General features: G+C 43.1%; 1 protein-coding gene across 1 annotated transcript in view; it reads left to right on the plus strand.

Annotated features, from left to right (window-relative positions):
• The first annotated feature begins 1,317 nt into the window (after positions 1-1,317).
• The window catches only part of VAV2 (vav guanine nucleotide exchange factor 2), a 403,760-nt gene continuing 385,616 nt past the window's right edge, over positions 1,318-19,461 (plus strand). Inside the window, exon 1 of the mRNA XM_027869640.1 lies at positions 1,318-2,187. Coding sequence (XP_027725441.1) covers positions 1,984-2,187 — 204 coding nt within the window. The 5' untranslated portion in view covers positions 1,318-1,983. The remainder of the gene's footprint in view (positions 2,188-19,461) is intronic.

Below are 19,461 nucleotides of genomic sequence, written 5' to 3' on the forward strand. Positions count from 1 at the left end.
TAAATTCTCATCCTGCTCAGGCTGCTTGTGAAAAAACTTGCTGCCTCAGTTTCCCTGTCAAGAAATCCGTGCTGAGAAGCTATTTCCCTCAACCCCTCTCCTCCCGTCCAACACTGGAACATACCGGCAGGGAGAAGTTGAAAATGTGAGCAATGAGTTAACAGAGCTAAGGGGGCTCAAGCCTAGTATCCTGCTCAGGCTAAATTGCAGCGTGGGTGGAGGTGATGCTGTGTCCCCGGGCTGGGGACCGGCTGAAGGGGAACTGCCGCAGTTCCATTTCCTCTTTCGCGTTTCCACATTTCACATTTATTCCATCCAAGACGCCAGCGTTCGCAAACGGGAGGAAGGACGAGCAGGGAGCTCCAGAGCTAGCCGGCGTCTGGGAGGGGTATTCCCAACCTTTGCTCCAAGGAGGAAGAGGAGAAAAGGAGGAAGAGTAACCTTCGTACAGAGAGCAGGCCAATGCAGAGGAGCTGATGGATGCTCTCCGAATTCTTCCGTCCCCAACCCCCTTCCTCCTCCGCGTCCCAAACCTTGGCTAAGAGCGTGCCAAGGGAGGCATTCTTGTGAGGGTCCCCAGTCTTTAAGAGCAGTCGAGAGGAAAGACAAGGGGCAGGGTCCGGGGAGGTCTTATGACAGTGCAACCTCTCTGCTCCCTTCTTTGCGAGAGCATCTCTAGACGGGCCGTACACGGGCTCAAACCTCTTGTAACTTTCTCTCTTTGCTAGGAAAACCGGAGACTAGAAGGAGGGAGAGAAGGAAGGAGGTGAAGAAAAGAGAGGGAGGAGCTCCCTGCGCGCGCCCGTTTGAGTGTGAGTGAAGAGGAAGGGCGCGCGCTCTCTACCGTCCACCGGGCGCGCGTTCCCTTCCGCGCCGGTTCTCCGGGAACGCGTAGCCTGCAGTCGCTCCAGCTGTAGTTAGTCTGCACCTCGGCGCCGGAGAGGAGCAGAGCTGAGCCGAGCGGAGCGGACGGGAGAACTGAGGACAGGACGGGAGAGGAGCGGCGCGGAGCAGAGTCTGGGGTAGCCGGAGAAGAAAGTCGAGCCACCTCCTACCCGGAGCCAGCGCTGGGGCGCGGGGAGAGCGAGCCATCCGGGCAAACAAAGGAGCAGCAGCCGGCGGCGGCGGGGGGCTGCCGGGCGGGCACGGGGAGAGGGAGGACGGGACTCTTTGTCTTCTGGAGGGGACACTTCCTAGAGGGAGCGCTACAAGAAGGGGCCGCCCGGAGCCGCAGCTGTGTGCGCCCCGGCCAGTCGGGCGGGCAGAGAATGCGGCGCTTTTGGCCGGTCCCGGAGCTCAGCGCGCTCCGGACAGCAGCGGGCGCGGGCAGCTGAACCTCCCCCCAAGCCCCAGACTTGTGGGTGTGAAGGGAGGACCTGGCTTGGGCCGAAGAGTCTGGGGACTTTTTCTTGGCTTTCCAAACCGCAGCTTAGGGCTGAGAGGCTCGAGCTTCCCGCGCCAGAGGTGTTGGACACACGTGGAGACCTCGGGGGACGCGACCCTGCCGTGGTGCGTTGGGAGAGTGGTCGGCTCTGCCAAGTGTGCTGCCTCCGGGGAACTCCCCTGGATCGCCTCGCCCCCCGCCCACAGGCAGCGCCTGGGCTTGAAACCTCTCCGCCCAGGAGGAGATTGACTGGGGGCGGATGCTGGTGGGGAAGAGCTGAGGCACTTTGCGGGAGGAGAAAGTCTCCTGGAAAACAGATAGGAGAGAGAAGCAGACGCCTACTCCCTACCCCCTGTCTCTCTTCTCTCCTTTCTTGGGGGACAACCCGGAGTTCGGAAGATATGGCCCGGGTCATGTGCACTTTCCTTTCTCCGGGCCCACGAGGTTCGTCTTGAGCCCTAAGCTGAGCCAAGCAGGACCCTGAGTCTTTGCACCCGTGGGAGCGGACACTGACTCTGTCGCGTTCCTCCGACGCCGGGCTCTGGGTCGGAGGCAGTGGGAGCCGGCTGGCTTTGGTTGGCCCGTCGGGCGCCGCCACCATGGAGGAGTGGCGGCAGTGCGGCCGCTGGCTCATTGACTGCAAAGTCCTGCCCCCCAACCACAGGGTAGTGTGGCCCTCGGCCGTGGTCTTCGACTTGGCCCAGGCGCTGAGGGATGGAGTGCTGTTGTGTCAGCTGCTACACAACCTCTCACCTGGATCTATAGACCTCAAAGATATCAACTTCAGGCCACAGATGTCCCAGGTAGGTGGCTTTGGGCCTGGGGAGGTGGGATTGGAGAAAGATTTAGAACTGGAAGGAATTTTGTAGACCTTCCAGTCCCACTCCCTCATTTTACAGATCAGGAAATGAAGCCTCCAAGAGGCTTGCCTGTGGTCACACAGCTAAGTGACAGAGAAAGACTTAGATTATCGATTTCTCATTCCTTCTTCCTTCCACCACTCCTGGGTCCCATCGTTTTCTCCTTTATCCCATTTCATAGATGTAGCTGAGCATAAAATGGGAGTAAGGAATAGAAGATAGGGCTTCTAAAACTCGTGCTGTCCTGCTAGTTCCCCTAACCCTGAGTTCAGGAGGTGATTAGCCTCAAGTGCCCCCGGCTGGGCTGAACCATGCACGGGTAAATTGGGGAGAAACTAGAGAGAGCAGCGAAGGAGAAAAGGAATAGAGGGACAGGGATTTTCTTGTCACTGACAGTTGTCTGGGCCCTCCCTTAGCACCTCCCCTAGTTTGCGAATCTCGGCTCTAACTCCTCCTCTCCTTCTTCCTGAATGGACTCTGCCTTCAAGAATTGGATTGGTTTCGCTTTTTTAAACAAATGAACTTTATTAAGGAAGAGTCATTTCAGGATAGTGACGGGAAAAGTTGGCTCCAATATTCTCAGAACAGCTCTTCTGCCTGCTTATAATTGATCTGGAAGGGTGGAGGCCTTTTACAACTATCCTTTTATCTCCAGATATCTGGCTTGTCCCCTCCTGCCCCACCCCATTCCTGGGGAGTGCCTTGTTACAGTTTTCTGGTAGCAGTGTTTAAAAATATTGTCGTTTTTACCTGGTTACTTGGTGGTTGTATATACAAACAGACAATTTTGTAGCCTTGCTGGACAAGCTGTTTGAAGTATCTGTGGCAGAAAGTGTTTATTTTTAAGGGCCAGAATTTACAAAACCATAGAAATTAGGGGTAGGGTGTTGTGTTTAGTGAGAAGTAATGTTGTTGGTTTTGATACACAACCTTGTCATGGTTTAAAATGCTGTCCGTGCTGGGTAAGGGCCACTTATTAGGGCATTACTTTTTTACTTGCAGCCTTGCCAATGCAAAGAGAGACTTTTGGTCAAGAGACAAAGGAAGTCAAATTTATTCTTCAAAAATGCTGGTCTGCTCTCCTGTGCCTTTTTTTTTTCTTCAAGATAATAAAGTACAACTGTCTCATATACAGTTATTGTTCAGCTGTGTCTGACTCTATGTCTATGGACAAAGACCATGGGGTTTTCTTGGCAAAGATACTGGTTTACTATTTCTTTCTCTAGTGTGTCCCCATTTTGCAGATGAGGAACTGAGGAAAATAAGGGTTAAATGACTTGCCCAGGGTCACACAGCTAGTAAGTGTCTGAGGTTGGATTTGAAGTCAGATCTTCCTGATTCCAGGCCAGCACTCTATCCACTGTACTACCTAGCTGTCCCAGTATACTGTACTGTTATATTAAGGGTGGGTCAGGTAGGTGCACAGTGAATTGAGTACCAGTCCTGGAGTCAGGAAGATTCATTTTCCTGAATTCAAATTGGGCCTCACACACTTACTAGTTGGGTGATACTGAGCAAGTCACTTAATTCTGTTTGCCTCAGTTTTCTCCTCTGTAAAATGAGCTGGAGAAGGAACTGGGAAACCTCTCCAGTATTTTTGCCAAGAAAATGCCAAATGGGGTCCTGAAGTCTGACACACCTGAACAACAACAATTGCAACATCTTAAGTGTCCTTCTTCTGATGTGAATTGTGTTTTTGCTTCTTGAAAGAGCCAATTCTACTCTTAGAAGATGACAGCTCTCACTTCTTATTGCCAACTGACTTTCACCAGATTTTTCTTTAACGTTATTGGACAGCCTTTTCTGGACTGATCAGGAGCTGGATCTGTGATTTCCTTGGCATGAGGTTGTCCCGGTGAGGAAATCTCTTCTCCCAATACAGAATGGCATTTTCTCTGCAGCATTTGTTTCAGAGAGTTGTCTATAGCAGCAAAGTCAAATTCAAATAGAAATTGTGTCAGCACATTGACTTAGAAAAACACATTAACATTTTCTATGTTCTGTTGTATTTTTATTTATTTTGTTATTTATTTGTCTGAGCTTGACATCTCTGATCTAGAGCACCAAGAGATTAACTGACTAGCTCAGTGTTCCACAACCAGAATATTTCAGAGGTGAGCCTTGAACCCTGGTCTTCCTGACTCTGAGGCCAGACCTCTGTCCACCATGTCATGCTGCCTTTTAGCCTTTTTAAATCTTAATTGTGTATGTGCTACCTTTATTAAGGAGACAGTAAAGCCAACTCTGCAACCCTCTTAGGGAAAAGGAAAAGAGTATCTTTTACATCTGTCTTGGCTAGGTGGAACAATGTGAATGTGTACACTCCCTGGCTTTGATGCTTGCCACCTCTGGGATTCAGGGACCCCAGTTTGGTTACCATCATCTATTTCTATCTCATCAATGTGGAGATTGCCTCTCATTTTTCATGAGTGGTTCTTGTCCCTGTAGAAGTCCTTCATATAGGATCTGCCCAACCTTCTGGAGGCTGCCTTCTGAATCTTTCAGTGAAATCTTCCTTCTATTATGGTACTTTCCTTATGAAGGGGGTAGGGATACAAAGAGACCTTCTGTATCCGTGTACCCAAATCTTATTCTACTAATTTTCTAATTGCAGTGCCAGCTTTGGGAGGGGGGTGTCTTTCCTTCCAAATTACATAGTAGCTGAAAAAAATATTATTCATGATTGCATTTGAAAATGCAAAGCTCAGAATTGAGATGAGTCATTGATTCCTGCTGTCCGTAGCCCCTATCCCTCCCCAGCCCCATCCCAAGCAGTATGAGCTGAATGTATATCTGATGCTGTCTTTTATTGATGGGTGTAAGCAGCTGGCTTTACCAAATCTTTCCAAATGCCCTTTGCTACTTTGACCTTTTCAGTTGAAGAAGCTTGAGCAAATAATACAGCCTTATACTGCCACAGCATCTGTCTCAAAGAAGCTCAGCTTTCAACCAGCCTTCTCATTAAGTCACAGGGGAGGAGAGATAGAGGTCATGCCCATCTTAGGAAGGTTCTAAAGTTCAGGGCAGTCAGTCAGGAATTATTTATTAAGCACCTACTTCTATGTGCCAGGCACTGTGCTAAATGTTGGGGTTGCAAAGAAAGGCAAAAAACAGTCCTTTGCTCTCAGGGAGCTCACAATCTAAGGGGGGAGACAACATGCTAAGAACTATGTACAAACTATAGGGATAAATAGGAAATAATCAGCTAAGGGAAGGCACTAGAATTAAAGGGGACTTGCCTGAAGTCATATAATCAAGAGCAAAAACAAGGTTAGGGGTTATTTCTGTTTTGAGGGGGAAGAGGAGAGAAAGACTGTTTCTAATGCTCGACTGAAAGGCATTCTCTTATCTTAACATAAAGACAGGATTTTCCCCTAGAGGCACCTTTTGTTCAAAGCCAGGAAATGTCTGGTGGAACCCAATTAAGATTGGCCTGTCCACTCCCCTTGCTGTGCTGGCTGAGATGACCAGCCAGCAGAAAAGAGACCTCTCTGTGCCCTGCACCATTAGAGGTTGCACCATAGCTTTCTCCTTGACTTTGCCCCTTGAAGATTTTGACCCGAAAGAGCCTGGGCATTGTTGGAGGGGCATTTAATGGTCATTCTGGTTTACTGAGGGATCCCTCCCTGCTCTCTTTCCCTTCTGCCCTGCCCCCTCCCCCAAAAGGCAGCTCAGTCAGGTTTGTGAATTTTCATTCCATTTCTGAAACTCAATCAGCTGAGCTAGGAACTGCAACAACTCTATAATCAACTTCTGAAGCCCTGAGCTGTGTCAGGCCAAGAAGAGCCCTTCCCCATTCCCTACTACACTCTAGTGATTTTTATATCAGTATCTAGAGGGGGGGCAGAGAAATAAATAACTGTCCACTACCATGGCAGAGGACAGCAATGAAAAGCAGGAGATTTATGTGCTCATTATATTTGTTCAACAAACATTTACTGAACACTTGCCATGTGCTCAGTTTCGTGAGCACGGCCTTAGGTGCTTCGGACAGTGTTCGTGGAAGGGATTTGAGAGATCTACGTTCTAACCCTAGCCTTTCCTTTTAACTCCTTGTGACTTTGCGTTATTTAATCATTTCAGTCTTGTCCATCTCTTCATGACCCCATTTAGGATTTTCTTGTCAAAGGTATACAGATGAGGGAAACTGAGGCAAAACAGGGCTAATGACTTGCCTAGGATCACACGGCTGGTAAATGTCTGGGGCCAGATTTGAACTCTGTTAAGATAAGTGCTCTATCCACTGTTCCACCTAGCTGCCCTTTGTGACTTTATATGAGTCCCTTTTCTTTTCTGGGCCTGTTTTCCCACCTGTAAAATGGTGGAAAGAGGGTGGGGTAAGAGTAGGCTCTCTCTTCTAGTTCAGACATTCTTTGTTCCAAGGGCTCTTCCAGATCTGACAGTCTGGTTCAGTAAGTATTCATTCCTTTTCTCAGAGAGCTTATTGTTATTATGTGCATATATGCATTTGTAAATGATGAGAAAATAATAGTGGAACTTATAGGTGCTAACACAAGATTTAGGTAAGTATACTAAAAATCTTTCTATAATTCTCCCTTCTCCTTTTTAAAGCAACTTAATCGACTAGTTTGAAAGCCTCTCGGGCTGCAAATTGGGAGGGAAAAATTGGTTTCCTGAGTTTCCTGTGATACCTCTCAACTAATCCTCCAAGTCTGCAGGCACTGCTATTCCCTGAAATCTTTAGATGCTTCACAGGTGAGTCTGTAACTGTCGGTAAGCTGACTGTCAAGTTCCAGTGCTAGCCTGTGCGCACCAGACGGCTCTCTTATTCACCAATTTCCTCATAATTAAAGATGAAAGTTTCCTGCCTCCATCACTGCTTAGATTTCCCAGCAGTTTTCCAGGTGTGCTGCCTTGACAGCATTGAGATCTTATGCCTCACCTTCATTTTGTTGCCAGTGATTTTCCTCTCATAATTGCTCCCTTAAACATTTTATGCTAGTTTATCACATTTAAAACCAGGATTTGTAGTGAATGAGGAGCCTTCATCTGGTCTCATACATTCCCCCCCCCTTTTCAAGCTTAAATCCATAATGATTATTATCTTGAATGAGTTCAGGCTAATATTTCAAAGCATCTCACCTGATAGGCCTGAAGTAGCTAAATACAATAATAAACATGTATCTATCCCATTAAACTCAACACATTTATTAAATACCCACTCAGTGAAAGGTTCTGTGCCGTACCCTTGGACAGATGCAAAAATAAGTGAGGCCTAATCTCAGTCCTTTGTACTTCATGGATCTTGCTGTTTGTTGGGAGAATGCAACATATAGAGAGAGTCTTGAACACATCTGAGTGTGGTATGTGGCCTAGGGAGAAGAGATACAAGAGAAACCAGACAGAGAGTCACCCTGTCTTTTAGGACCTTGTAGAATTGGCTAATGGTTTCATTTCTCTCTTCATGATTCCCCTTAAATAGTGATAATAGTTAACATTTCTATAGCATTTACTATATTCCAGGCATTATGCTGCACTGTGCTAAGTGCCTTACGATTATTATCTTTTATTTATCAGTCCTCATATTTGTTACTTGATCCTCATAACAACCCTGGGAGGGAGGTGATAGTATTATTTCCATTTTACAGATGAGGAAACTGAGGCAAATAGGTTAAGTGACTTGCCCAGGGTCATACAGCTAGTAAGTATCTGAGGTCAGATTTGAACTCAGGTCATCCTATAGGCCAAATCCTCTATCTACTGTGTCACCTAGCTGCCTCTACCACCACACCTCGCCATGTATGAATTTTAGGCTGACGTAGCTGGTAGCTTCCAAAGGGAATGAGTGAGAGCTACCATAAACAGCTTAGGTTGAGGGTCAATTGACAATTGATTCTCAAAGTGCTCCCCCACTGTTCGTACGTGCCTTATATTTTTTCGAGCACTTTCACATGTGTGATCTCCCTTAATCTTCACAATCCCCTCAGTAAGGTTAGCTAAGCCATCTCACTTGAAGTATGGGAAGACGTGAGTCCTAAGGATATGAAATGGTTTGCCCCATTATTAACACAGTAGTAACTGTAATTAGAACCCAGGTGTCTGGACTTCCAATTCAGGGCCTTTGAGTTGGCAGGTAAATAAGGAGGGGCAAATGAATTGCTTAGCTTTGAAGCCCCAAATGCCCAAGTTCCTAAAAACCAGTTCTCTCATGATTCTGAAAGCCTTATCTATGGGGTTGAATGAGCAAAACTGCCGTCAGCTAGACGTTTTGCTGGCAGTCTTTCAGGTCTCCTACCAACTATTTCCCAGTGTTCTCCAGTACTCTCAAAACTGTAAAATGGATAATTAGATAAAACATTTATTGAGCACAATATGCCAGACTCTGTGATAAGTTTTGGGCATACAGTACAATCAAGTAAGCTAACAATTGCTCTCAAGCAGCTTACTTTCTAATAGGGAAAGACAATATACACAGCAGAGCTAGAAAGGGGGAGGCTACGTCTCAAATGGTGTGGTGTGGTATGGATTGGAGGTGGCCTAGAATTGGCATGGAGGTCTGGGTTAGGGCATGATGAGGTAAAAGTTCCCCTATCAGGGCCTAGCTTCCTGGGAGAAAGCCCAAAATTCTGGTGGGAGGGAGATGAGAATGATAGTAGGAGGGTAGTCCAGAGGGCAGGATACAACACTAACTAAGCCCACTACTTTGAAATATTTAATTCATGAACTTCACTTCTGGGTATTTATGCCTTCATTTGCTTCTTGAATTCTTATCCATGCTTGAAATCCCAATTCAAATGCCATGTCCTCTAAAATGTTTTGCCTGATCCACCGATCAATGACAGTGTTCTCTCTTGGACCTTTTTTTTTTAAAAATTTATTTTTAAATTTTATTTTATTTTATTTTTTTGCACCTTCCTAATGCATTTACAAGAAATTTACAAGGTGGCACAGTGGATAGAGTGCTGGACCTAGAGAGAGGAAGACTCATGTTCCTGCAACCTCAGATATTTGCTAGCTGTGTGACCCTGGACAAGTCACTTAAGACTGTTTGCCTCAGTTTCCTTATCTGTAAAATGAGCTGGAGAACACAATGACAAACCACTCCAGTGTCTCTGCCAAGAAAACCCCAAATACGGTCATGAAGAGTCAGACACAGCTGAACAACAACAATGCATTTAAAATGGGGGTATTGTGTACTAGGAAAGGCAGCATAGCATCGTAGATGAAAAAAGCTAGCCTCAAAACCAGGGAGACTTAAGCACAAATCCCATCTCTGACCCTGGCTGTGTAATCCTATGTGAAGTGTCTTAACTTCTCAGTGCCCTAGGTGATTCTGTATTAGGTGGAGAATATGACATCCTGCTTTGGGAGAGAAAGGTGTTCCTCACCTGGAAGTTTTTGAAATCCCAGGCCTTCAATCCCTATCCTTATCTTTTGTATATAACAGCTTTTGTATTTTCTCCCCTACCAGAGCCTTTGCCATTATCTAAACTTGGTATGTCCTCTACTGTCTAGCACTGTGCACATTACATACGGGTGATTAAATAAATATTTGTTGGGTGAATGAAAACTCGTCTGATTTATTTAATTAAGAATCCTATCTCCAGGGCATAGTCTCCACTGTTTTTGGAGTCAAAATACTTGGAAGTTACAAATGGATAGGTGGGGCAGTGGATAGAGTCTGGAAGTCAGGAAGACCTGAGTTCAAATTCAGCTCAGACATTTTAGTATCTTTGCCAAGAATGGGCAAATGGGGTCATGAAGAGCAACTGAAAAAAACGACCAAACAAGAACAAAAAATATCAGGTTTAAGCTAGATAAAGGAGAGAACTGGCATCCTACAAAAGCAGATGGCTTTCAGCTCTGGAGAGTTTTATTAGGACTCTGTTGGAGCAGGGATTACAGTATTGACTGGTAGAAGGAACACATGAGAGGTCACCACCAAATAATTATTAGTGGAAAATGACCTTCTTGTGGGGCAGTTCCCGGATTTGTCAGCTCTGCTTGCTATGAATCACCATCAAGGAAGGGATTTTCCCACCATTCCTGAGAATGCATTTCTCACTCTTGCCTGGTGTATTCCGAGAAGGATGCCTGGGATCAAACTGAGGTCACAGGAGATGGACATTAACACACCTTAGTGCTTTGAATAGAAATGAGGTTATTCTGATGCTTTAATGCATTGAGAGATTTTCTGCTCCACTGCTACTTCCTCCTCTTTTACATCTTCCTTAGTTCTTTTCGGTGTGCCTTGTAGAGTTCCTGTATACCCCTAGGATGGTGTGTCTGGAGCATGTACTCATAACTAGTGGGTCGAGCATTATGACTTGTATTCTAATTGGAATTGATTACCAAATTTCACCTGACATCCTAAGATATCAGGGTGCTTAGCACAGCATCCTTAGCTCTTAAAGATCTGTCAAGCTTCTCCTATCCTTTTATGTGGAAGGGAAGGGTGTCAGTAGAGATGCAGCCACTTTCTGTCTCCTACTTAATTGTCAATGACTCCCTGTTGCCTCCTCAAACTAAGTGTTAAGCCCCTTACCCTGGAACCAAACACCTTCAATCCTCTGGATTCAACCTGCCCTTTCTTTACTTCAAAGTGCTTCCTTACACAGGCCTTACAGGGTCTAGCTAAACTAGATTATTTAATGCTTTGCAAATATACTCCAGGCTTCCCCATCTCCGTGGCTTGCTTAGCCACTTCCTTTGCCCCAAACAGTCTGCCTCTCAATTTACCTTTATTCCCTACCTATCAAAATCCTATCTACTCTTCCTTTAAGATAACAGCTCATATGCCACCTCTTCCATGGAGTTTACTCTGATCTTCTACTCCCAAAGCTGGAAGAGATCATTTCTTCTTTAGAAGTCCCATAGCACTGTGTACTTCTTTTTTTGTTGTTCAGTAGTTTCAGTTGTGTCTGACTTTCCATGACCCTGTTTAGGGTTTCTTGGTAAAGATACTGGAGTGTTTTGCCGTTTTCTTCTTCAGCTCATTTTACAGATGAGGAAACTGAGACATGTAGGGTTAAGTGACTTGCCCAGGGTTACACAGCTAGTAAGTGTCTGAGGCCAGATTTGAAATCAGGAAGATAAGTCTTTCTGACTAACACTGTGCCATGTACCCACTATGTTCTGCTTTGTAATCCAGTTATTTGTGGACTTCTCTTTCCATTTTTGGAACCTCATGGAGAGCTAGGGACTGTGCCATAGCCATTTTTGTATCTTAGGCCTTAGTACAAGGCCTGCTAAGTGATAGAGTTTTTGAGTAATCCATTGGATAGTGAATGAAAAAGGAAAACATTTATTCATTATCTTTAATAAACTTGGCTTGGGTGAAAGTATTTTCTTTCTCTTTAAAATTGATTTCATTTTATTTTATGTTGGAGAGATACCTTTTTATCACGGAAGTGAGAGAGCCTGAGACCTGATGGGGTGTGGTTTAAGAGAACTGATCTGCTTCAGAAGAACAAACAAGTTGGTCTCTATTGCTGGAGACATAGGTGGAGACACTGTAACATGACCCTCACTGAGGAAGTATGAAAATAGTTCAGTGGCAACACCTATAGAGAGAGTAGAGAGGGGGAGAGAAGAAGGGGGAGGGAGAAGAGAGAGGAGAAAGGGAGAAAGAGAGGAAAAGGAAAAAGAGAGGAGAAAAGGAGAGAGAGAGGAAAAGAATGAAAAGAGAGGAAAAGAAGGAGAGGAGAAAAAAAAAGCAAAACTAACCAATGCAACCATCAAATCCAGTATATACTGTATTCCACATTCATTGTTCCACACCTCTGCAATGAAGTTCTAAGATGCCTTTTGGCTCAAAAAGGTTTCTAATCAAACAAAGTTAAAGAGTACATGGTCCAATACACTGATCTTATCGTAAGGTTGTTTCTGGACTTTGTCAGATATGTTTCTTTGATGCTTTTCACTGTAGGAAGGGTTGGGGAATTTTTGTTGGACCAGTGGGTTATCAGAAAGAAATCTTTAAAAAGCTTATACCTGTGATATATGGATGTTTTTGATACCAGTGATTAAGTAGGATAGGACTGTATTTTTATGATAATTCTTTCTTATTGCAGAGGAAAGCAAGTGATCAGGGTGGAATCCTATTGAGGAAAAATATGGCTTAAACAGCATTTGATGTGAAAAATACCTTAGTTGACCACAAGCTCGGTATGAGTCACTGATGTGTCATGACTGCTTAAAAAATAAGTCTTAGAATGCATAGATAGCAGTCTAGCATTCAAAATGAGAGAGGTAATTGTCTCATTGTACTGAGCCCCATTTTAATGGGGGTACTGTTTTTGGTTGTGGGTACTGCATTTCAGAAAAGACATCAACAAATGGGAATGTGTTCAGAGAAGGTTGACCAGCATGGTCTGATCATGGGCTGATGGGTGATCAGAGAACTACAACAGAGTAGTGTCGTGAAAATTCAGGGAAACAAGAGTTTATTAATGGACTAAGTGGGTTATAGTCTAATTTTATTCTAATTTAGATTATGTTTATCTGTGTACATTTTTTTCTCCCTTCTCCCAATTGTATTATAGGTTACTTGAGATGAGACACTGTCCCCTTTATCCTTCTGTTTACCCCAATGCTTACTGCATTCCATATAAAAGGTGCTTAATGTGTTTGCTATATTAGTGAATGCTCATACTTTTGTACACTTATCCCTTCCACATTGAGGAGGTTAGGGGTGTGGAGCCCCCCTTCATTTGGAAAATACACGTAAAATTTTTGGCTCTCCCTTTGTACCAGAGAAGTCTGAATTATTATGGTATCAAAAGATAAAATATGTTGATATTATGTAATACTATACATATATTGTATGCATTTCTGAGTTTCTAAACCTTTTCTGTGTCTTCTGCTGGCCCTCATGTGTTGTCTGTGGCTTCCACAAAGTCCCCTCAAAATTCCTATTTAATTTCTTATGCCAAACTGTGATATATCAAAACTGTGATGGGGAAAGTTGAGATGTGGAAGGGATAACTGTAAAAACATTGGCTTGGGGAGGTCCTGCCTTTTGCAAAGTGTTAAGTTGTAAAAAGGCAACAGCTTGAACAGCTTTAGGGAAAATTCTCACTGTTCTTGCACCCACTTTCTACTTCTGTAGCCCCTCACCACTTCAAATGTTGCATCTCATTTTTGTACATAAAACCCAGTGTTCTGTTTTGGCCAGCAACAAAAACGTATTTAGCAGAAACAAAAGTTTAGGCTATTGGGATTGGCTCAAATAAAGCCCCTTTCTTGCCCCAACAGTCCAGCTATTTGGCAAAGATTTGCTGGTGTAGACAGGACCCAAGAAATGGACAGAATCGAGAGCTTTGCCAGGAACTTGTTTGTATTTTGGTTTTTGTTTGATTTTTTGGCTGCAGTTTTTGAACTTGCATCTTTCCAGTAAGGAAGTCTCTTGTGTATGTCACCCTCCCCCAACATCCTCTGTCCTGGTTCCTAGTGACTAAATTGTATCCACTGTTCCCCACCTCCCCTTACCCCTTTCCCCAGAAGGCTTTTCCCTGAGCTGTATCAACTTCTTTATGGACTCAGAGCTGCTACTGAATCCCTAAGATTTCATCTGCTTGTTCTTGAACTGATCCAACTTGACTGTCTGAATTAAGTCAGATCTATTCCACATGGAGATTCTCCCTACTTCCTTCCATCCCCAACAAAAGGAATATTCAACTAGTATTTATGGAGCAATAGCGATGTACATGGGTCACTGCTTAATAAATAGTAGTTGAACAAATTTGTAATAGGAGGGGCAATACTGTGGTATCTCCAACCTGCCCCATGTGGAGAGGATTTGACTCCTCTCTGGAAGGGGACTGCCTGAGAGCCCCCTGGTGTCCACCAAGTAAAAAAGGAACTAGAAAAGGGTCTGTGGCATGTTGGGTGGATCCTTTATGAAGAATATATACAAAGACATGGTCAGGAATTGCACAAATAAGGTTATCAAGAAGAGGTGGAGTTGAGATCAGTATTAGTGGAGGAGTTTTCATACTAATAAGATCATGTATCTTTTGTTATCATCATAACTGGCATCTATATATTACTTTAAGTTTTGTAAAGCACTTTCTATATATTATCTCATTTGATTTTTGCAATAACCTTGTGAAATGCTATTATTATCACTGTTTTTACAAATGAGAACACTGAGGCAGAGGTGAAGTGACTTCCCAGGGTCACACTGTTAATATCTGAAATAGCATTTGAACTCATGTCTTTCTGACTCCAAATCCAACAATCTACTCACTGAAATGCCAATGAATTTGTTGTTATTCATTTGTTTCAGTCATGTCCCAGACTTCATGACCCCATTTGGGCCTTCTTGGCAAAAATACTGGAGTGGTTTGCCGTTTCCTTCTCCGGCTCATTTTACAGATGAGGAAACTGAGGCAAACATGGGTAGGTGACTTGTCCAGAGTCACACAGCTAGTAAGTGTCTGAGGCCAGATTGGAACTCAGGGTGATGGGTCTTCCTGATTCCAGGCTTGCATCTCTATCCACTGTTTCATCTATCTGGCCCCTCTGTGCCTATGAATAGGGGATTATTAAAAAAAAAAAGGTGTAATCCTTGCCTTTGATGAGTTTTTATTTATAGGAGCAGAGTTTGAGAACTGGAAAGGAGCTTAGAGGCTGTCTTGGTCAAGTCCCCCATTTTAGAGATGAGGAAACTGAGGTACAGAGAGGTCAAGTGATTTGCCAAAGGTCATGAATGTAATACACGTCAGATGAGCTGTTTCTATTGTACCATAGCGAGTCAAGACATGCATGTTAAACAGATTCAACAGTATTAAGTGTTGAGACCTGTTCAAGGCCTTTTTCTAGGTGCTGAAATACAAAGATGATTAAGACATGATCTTTGCCCTTAGAGAACTTTCAGTCCAGTAAGGCACATAAGACATGTGTACCTAGAACTCTAAATATACAGTACGGTGTAGTTAGTGCTACAAAAGAGTTATAAACTAAATGCCACAAGAGTTCACAGAATGGAGAAATCATGACGGACTGGGGAGAACAAAGAAGAATACAAAGAATGTTTCATAGTTAAGCCGAGTTTTGAAAGATTTTTATGCCACATCAGAAAATCTTACTTATTATAATCTCTTTTTTAAACCTACCACACTATGTTTGTGACTTATACACCTTACTAGATTTGACTGTGAATAGCTCTCAGCTGTTTCTAAAAATCAAATCTACCCTCAAAGTGTGGAGATTTGCCAACATTGAGAACATTCAGAAGGACCTTCTACAGGCTCCGGAATCCATTCCAAAATAAGAATTACCAATGTACTTTGAGCATTGGTAGCATGGTTGAAATAAGTGTACTGTCTCCTAAGAGCAAGATTCTAAAGTATTTTCTAAAATGTTGAAAAAACTATTCTTCCTGCCTTAAATATGAAGTGTTTTTGTTTTTGTTTTTGTTTTTGTTTTTGAGGGGGAATTATGCTAGGGAAATCATATTATCTCAAGTTATACATAATCATTACCTTTAATTATGGTATGAGGGTTTTTGTTTTGTTTTTGTGCTTAATTTTTTCTTTATTCTGAACTTAAATATCAAATAAAATGGGCATTTCCAAATACATAGAACAGGAAAAGAGGATTGTATATAAAACTGCAAATCTCTGTTATGTATAGCTTCCTTTTCTTTTAAATAAACAATAAATTCAATGTGTAACTTTCAAAATTATCTGACTTATCTGTGATTTCCCCCCCCCCCCGGCCTTGTGTTCTCTTCTGTACATTTAAATATACTTCAATGACTCTTTTTTCATTATTTTCCTTTCCTTTTCCTTTTTTTTTCTTTTCAGCTACCTTATATTTTGACCCGCTTTTCACCCTCAGCTCACTCCTTCCTCCTACAACATACACATTGGGGGAAAAAATAAGAAAAACAAAACTCATGACAAATACGCAGTCAAATGAAACAGATTCCCACATTGGATACGTCCAAAAATGCATATGAGTCTCATTCTGCATATTAGCCCATCATTTACATTCTTCATTATTGGTCCTCTGGAATTCATGATTGATCATTGTGTTGATCAGAGTTCTCAAGTCTTTGAGAGCTATTTGTCTTTACAAAAGTTGTTGTTGTATAAATTGTTCTTCTGGTTCTTCTTACTTCACTCTGCATCAGTTCACACAATTCTTACCAGGTTTTTCTGAAAATCTCTGTGGTATTTAAGAGGCAATTTTTAACTAAGCTGAAAAACCTATTGTGCCCCTAATAACTACACTTTTCCTTTGGACTTTGTATTACAACCCTGTGGTTGAGCTTTTGTCTTGTGATCTCATTGCCAGCTGCCCAAAGGAACCTTGAATGTGGGCTCTTCTTGCCATCTGAAGAACTTTGGCTTCCTTCCTATTCTCAGGAGACTCTTTACAAAGTTGGCCACCATCATACCCTCTTTCTTGGTCTCTTGTTCATTTCTGCTAAGCACTTAAAGCAGTCATAAGAATTTTAGAATTTCTTGCTTCACCAGTCTGTTTTAAAGGGAAAGGTAAAAGAAATAGTAGTAAGGTGTCAGTTAGTACCCAATTACTCTAAGGGAACACCAAGCTCAAAGTTCTTGTGTGCTGCAATAGAGTCTGGCTTGAGTCAGCCACAAAACAAAACTTGATGTGGTTCTGTGCTCCAACACAGCTTGCCTTTGTCCTGATTACTAAACTCTGTTTGGTTAGAGTTTTCTTTCTAGGCTGCTTATTTTCAATTTTCAACTTCCTCAGAGTAATTACTATATTTCCTTGGGTATTTCCCCTCCTTAGATATTTTCACCTCCTCTAGATTTTGAGGAAATAGATTTTTTAAAAGTCATTTGTACAGTTGTTCTCCTAGGGATTGTTCTGGTTGTCAGCAGAAGTCCCTCTGAAGGATTGATCAAATAGGCTGAACAACTTTTTTTTTGCTGAAAGCAATCTGACTGAGCCTTCAGAGGCTAGATGGAGGAAGATAATGTGTTCTAGATTGTGTCTCTTGTCTTTCGTTTGGTAAGTAGATTCAAACAAGCTGTCTAATGTTCTCTGGTCCTTTGACCAACATCCTTTAAATAGTGAAAGTTATCTAATCAAATATGGGAGGCTTTTCTTAACGGTCTGTACTGTGGGTGTATACAACTGAGTACTGCACCCAGCTGTGGTATCTTCACACTATTAGAACAGTTTCCCATGTTGGCTATCAAAATCAGGAAAGAGTATGTATATTGGAGGCCACCAGATAACTTGAGCTTGGGGAGGAGGGAAGGAACTTCACTGGTGGGGAGAAGAGACATAGAAGTTTGTTTGTTTGTTTTTTTGGCTAGGCAATGGGGTTAAGTGACTTGCCCAGGGTCACACAGCTAGTAAGTGTTATGTGTGTGAGGCCGGATTTGAATTCAAGTCCTCCTGAATCCAGGGCCGGTGCTTTATCCACTATACCACCTAGCCGCCCCAACATAGAAGTCTGTGATGCAGCACAAAGTCCAAATAGAAGCACTTTGTATTATTTTAGTCCCTGCTGACTCAGTGTTAGCTCTTTTCCTATCACAGCTTTCTGAGCCATGGGTCATGCTGGCTTTCATTTCAGATGGGTATATTCTAATGCTGTCAATTTGGAAACACCTACTAGGTGAGGAATAATTATGCATGTTGTACTTTGAGACACTAATAATGAGTTACCATGTAGAACTTATCCAGATGCGAAGAGTAATTCATCTCTGACATGGCTCACAGTTTCACTTGGCTCAGCCTGAGAAAGTACAGAGGCTAGACAAGAGAAAGGAGAGCCCACTGAACTGGGAGACAGGATGATCCTGGATTTTTTACTTAGCTGTTGCTTTAGATAGCTGGGAGGCAGTGTGATATGATGGAAAGACCCCTGGATTTAGAGTCAGAATCCTGGATTTGAATCTCAGCATTGGTACTTACTAGCCATATGTCGTTGGACTCTGAGGTCCTTTAGGGAAGGGACTGTTTTTTGTCTTTTTTTTGTAACCCTTGGCATATAGCAGGCACTTAATGAATGCTAGTTGACTGACTTGGGCGAGTTATTTGACCTCTCTCGGCCTCAGTTTTTTTTTTTACTGGTAAACTGAGGTCCCTTTTAGCTCTAAGTCTGATGCTCCAGTTGACTTCAGGTGAGTCACTTTTCTCCCTTGAATCTTGTTTTCTCTAGTTGTAAAGTAGGGAGAATGCTACCTGTCCCAACTTTTGGCTCTAGGTTGGTGCTAAGGATACACGAGAGAACCCAAACTTGTTGGAAGAGTTGAGTGGTTGTTATGCTGGATTAAACTTCTACATTTTCATTTTTTTTTTCATCTTGATAAGGAAACAAATGCTGATTTGTTTCTCTTTAGTATGTACCAGATACCTCAAAGACTTGGCCAATCATTGCAGCTATGCAACAGGAGAGGGTAGGTGAGACAGAGATGGGAGATCAGCTCTTCTCAGACACAGATGTGCCAAAAGTGGATGTCCAAGTTGTATTTATGGACAAGCCAGGCGCTTGTTTGCTATGACAACTCAAAGAGACCATTAAAAAAACCCCCAATATAGAACAAAACACCCAGATACTCACATTCAAAACAAACCCCCCCAGTATGTAAATGGAAGATAAAGGCATCACAGAGCACTCAACTCTGGTCATTATTCAAATAGTTTAAGATGTTGCTTGAAAGCTTTATGGCCCTAACAGTGGGAAAGACTTTCATATGTTGTGGGGGTTGTTTAACAACATGCAGTATTATCAGAAAAGAGCCTCTTGATGAAGAATTTAAGGTTCAAATTCAGAAGGGGAAGGATCTGAGTATTCTGCTCAGCCCTTATGGCCTCTTTGTAGGTGCCCATCTAGAGTGTAAAGGAATAGCCCCAGCTCTCTCAGGTCAAGAGTGAATGGATGTTAGGTGTTTATCTGAAAATGGACCCCAAGATCAACATTTGGATCTGGGATATCTGCCTTGTCCCCACTGGGCTACTATTCAATTCAACAACATTTATTAAGTATTTAATGTGCAATGTACCCTGTTTGCCCTGGGGGTACAAAGACACATTGAAGCACACTCATCCCTCAAAGAGCATGCCTCCTAACTAGAGGTATAACACAGGAACACAAGTAGAGTACAAAGAAAATGGAGAAGGGACAGAGTATTAAGGGAGTAGGGAGATGAGGGAGGGCTTCATTGAACTTGAGGGCAGATAAGGATTTGGGGAAGCAGAGATGGTGGGTAGGGAGTACATTTTAGGCAAAGGGGAGCCTGTGTGGAAGCACAAAGGCAGGAC

Source organism: Vombatus ursinus, unplaced genomic scaffold (assembly GCF_900497805.2).
Source record: "Vombatus ursinus unplaced genomic scaffold, bare-nosed wombat genome assembly UNPS02014793.1, whole genome shotgun sequence".
In the NCBI taxonomy this organism is placed as follows: Eukaryota; Metazoa; Chordata; class Mammalia; order Diprotodontia; family Vombatidae; genus Vombatus; species Vombatus ursinus.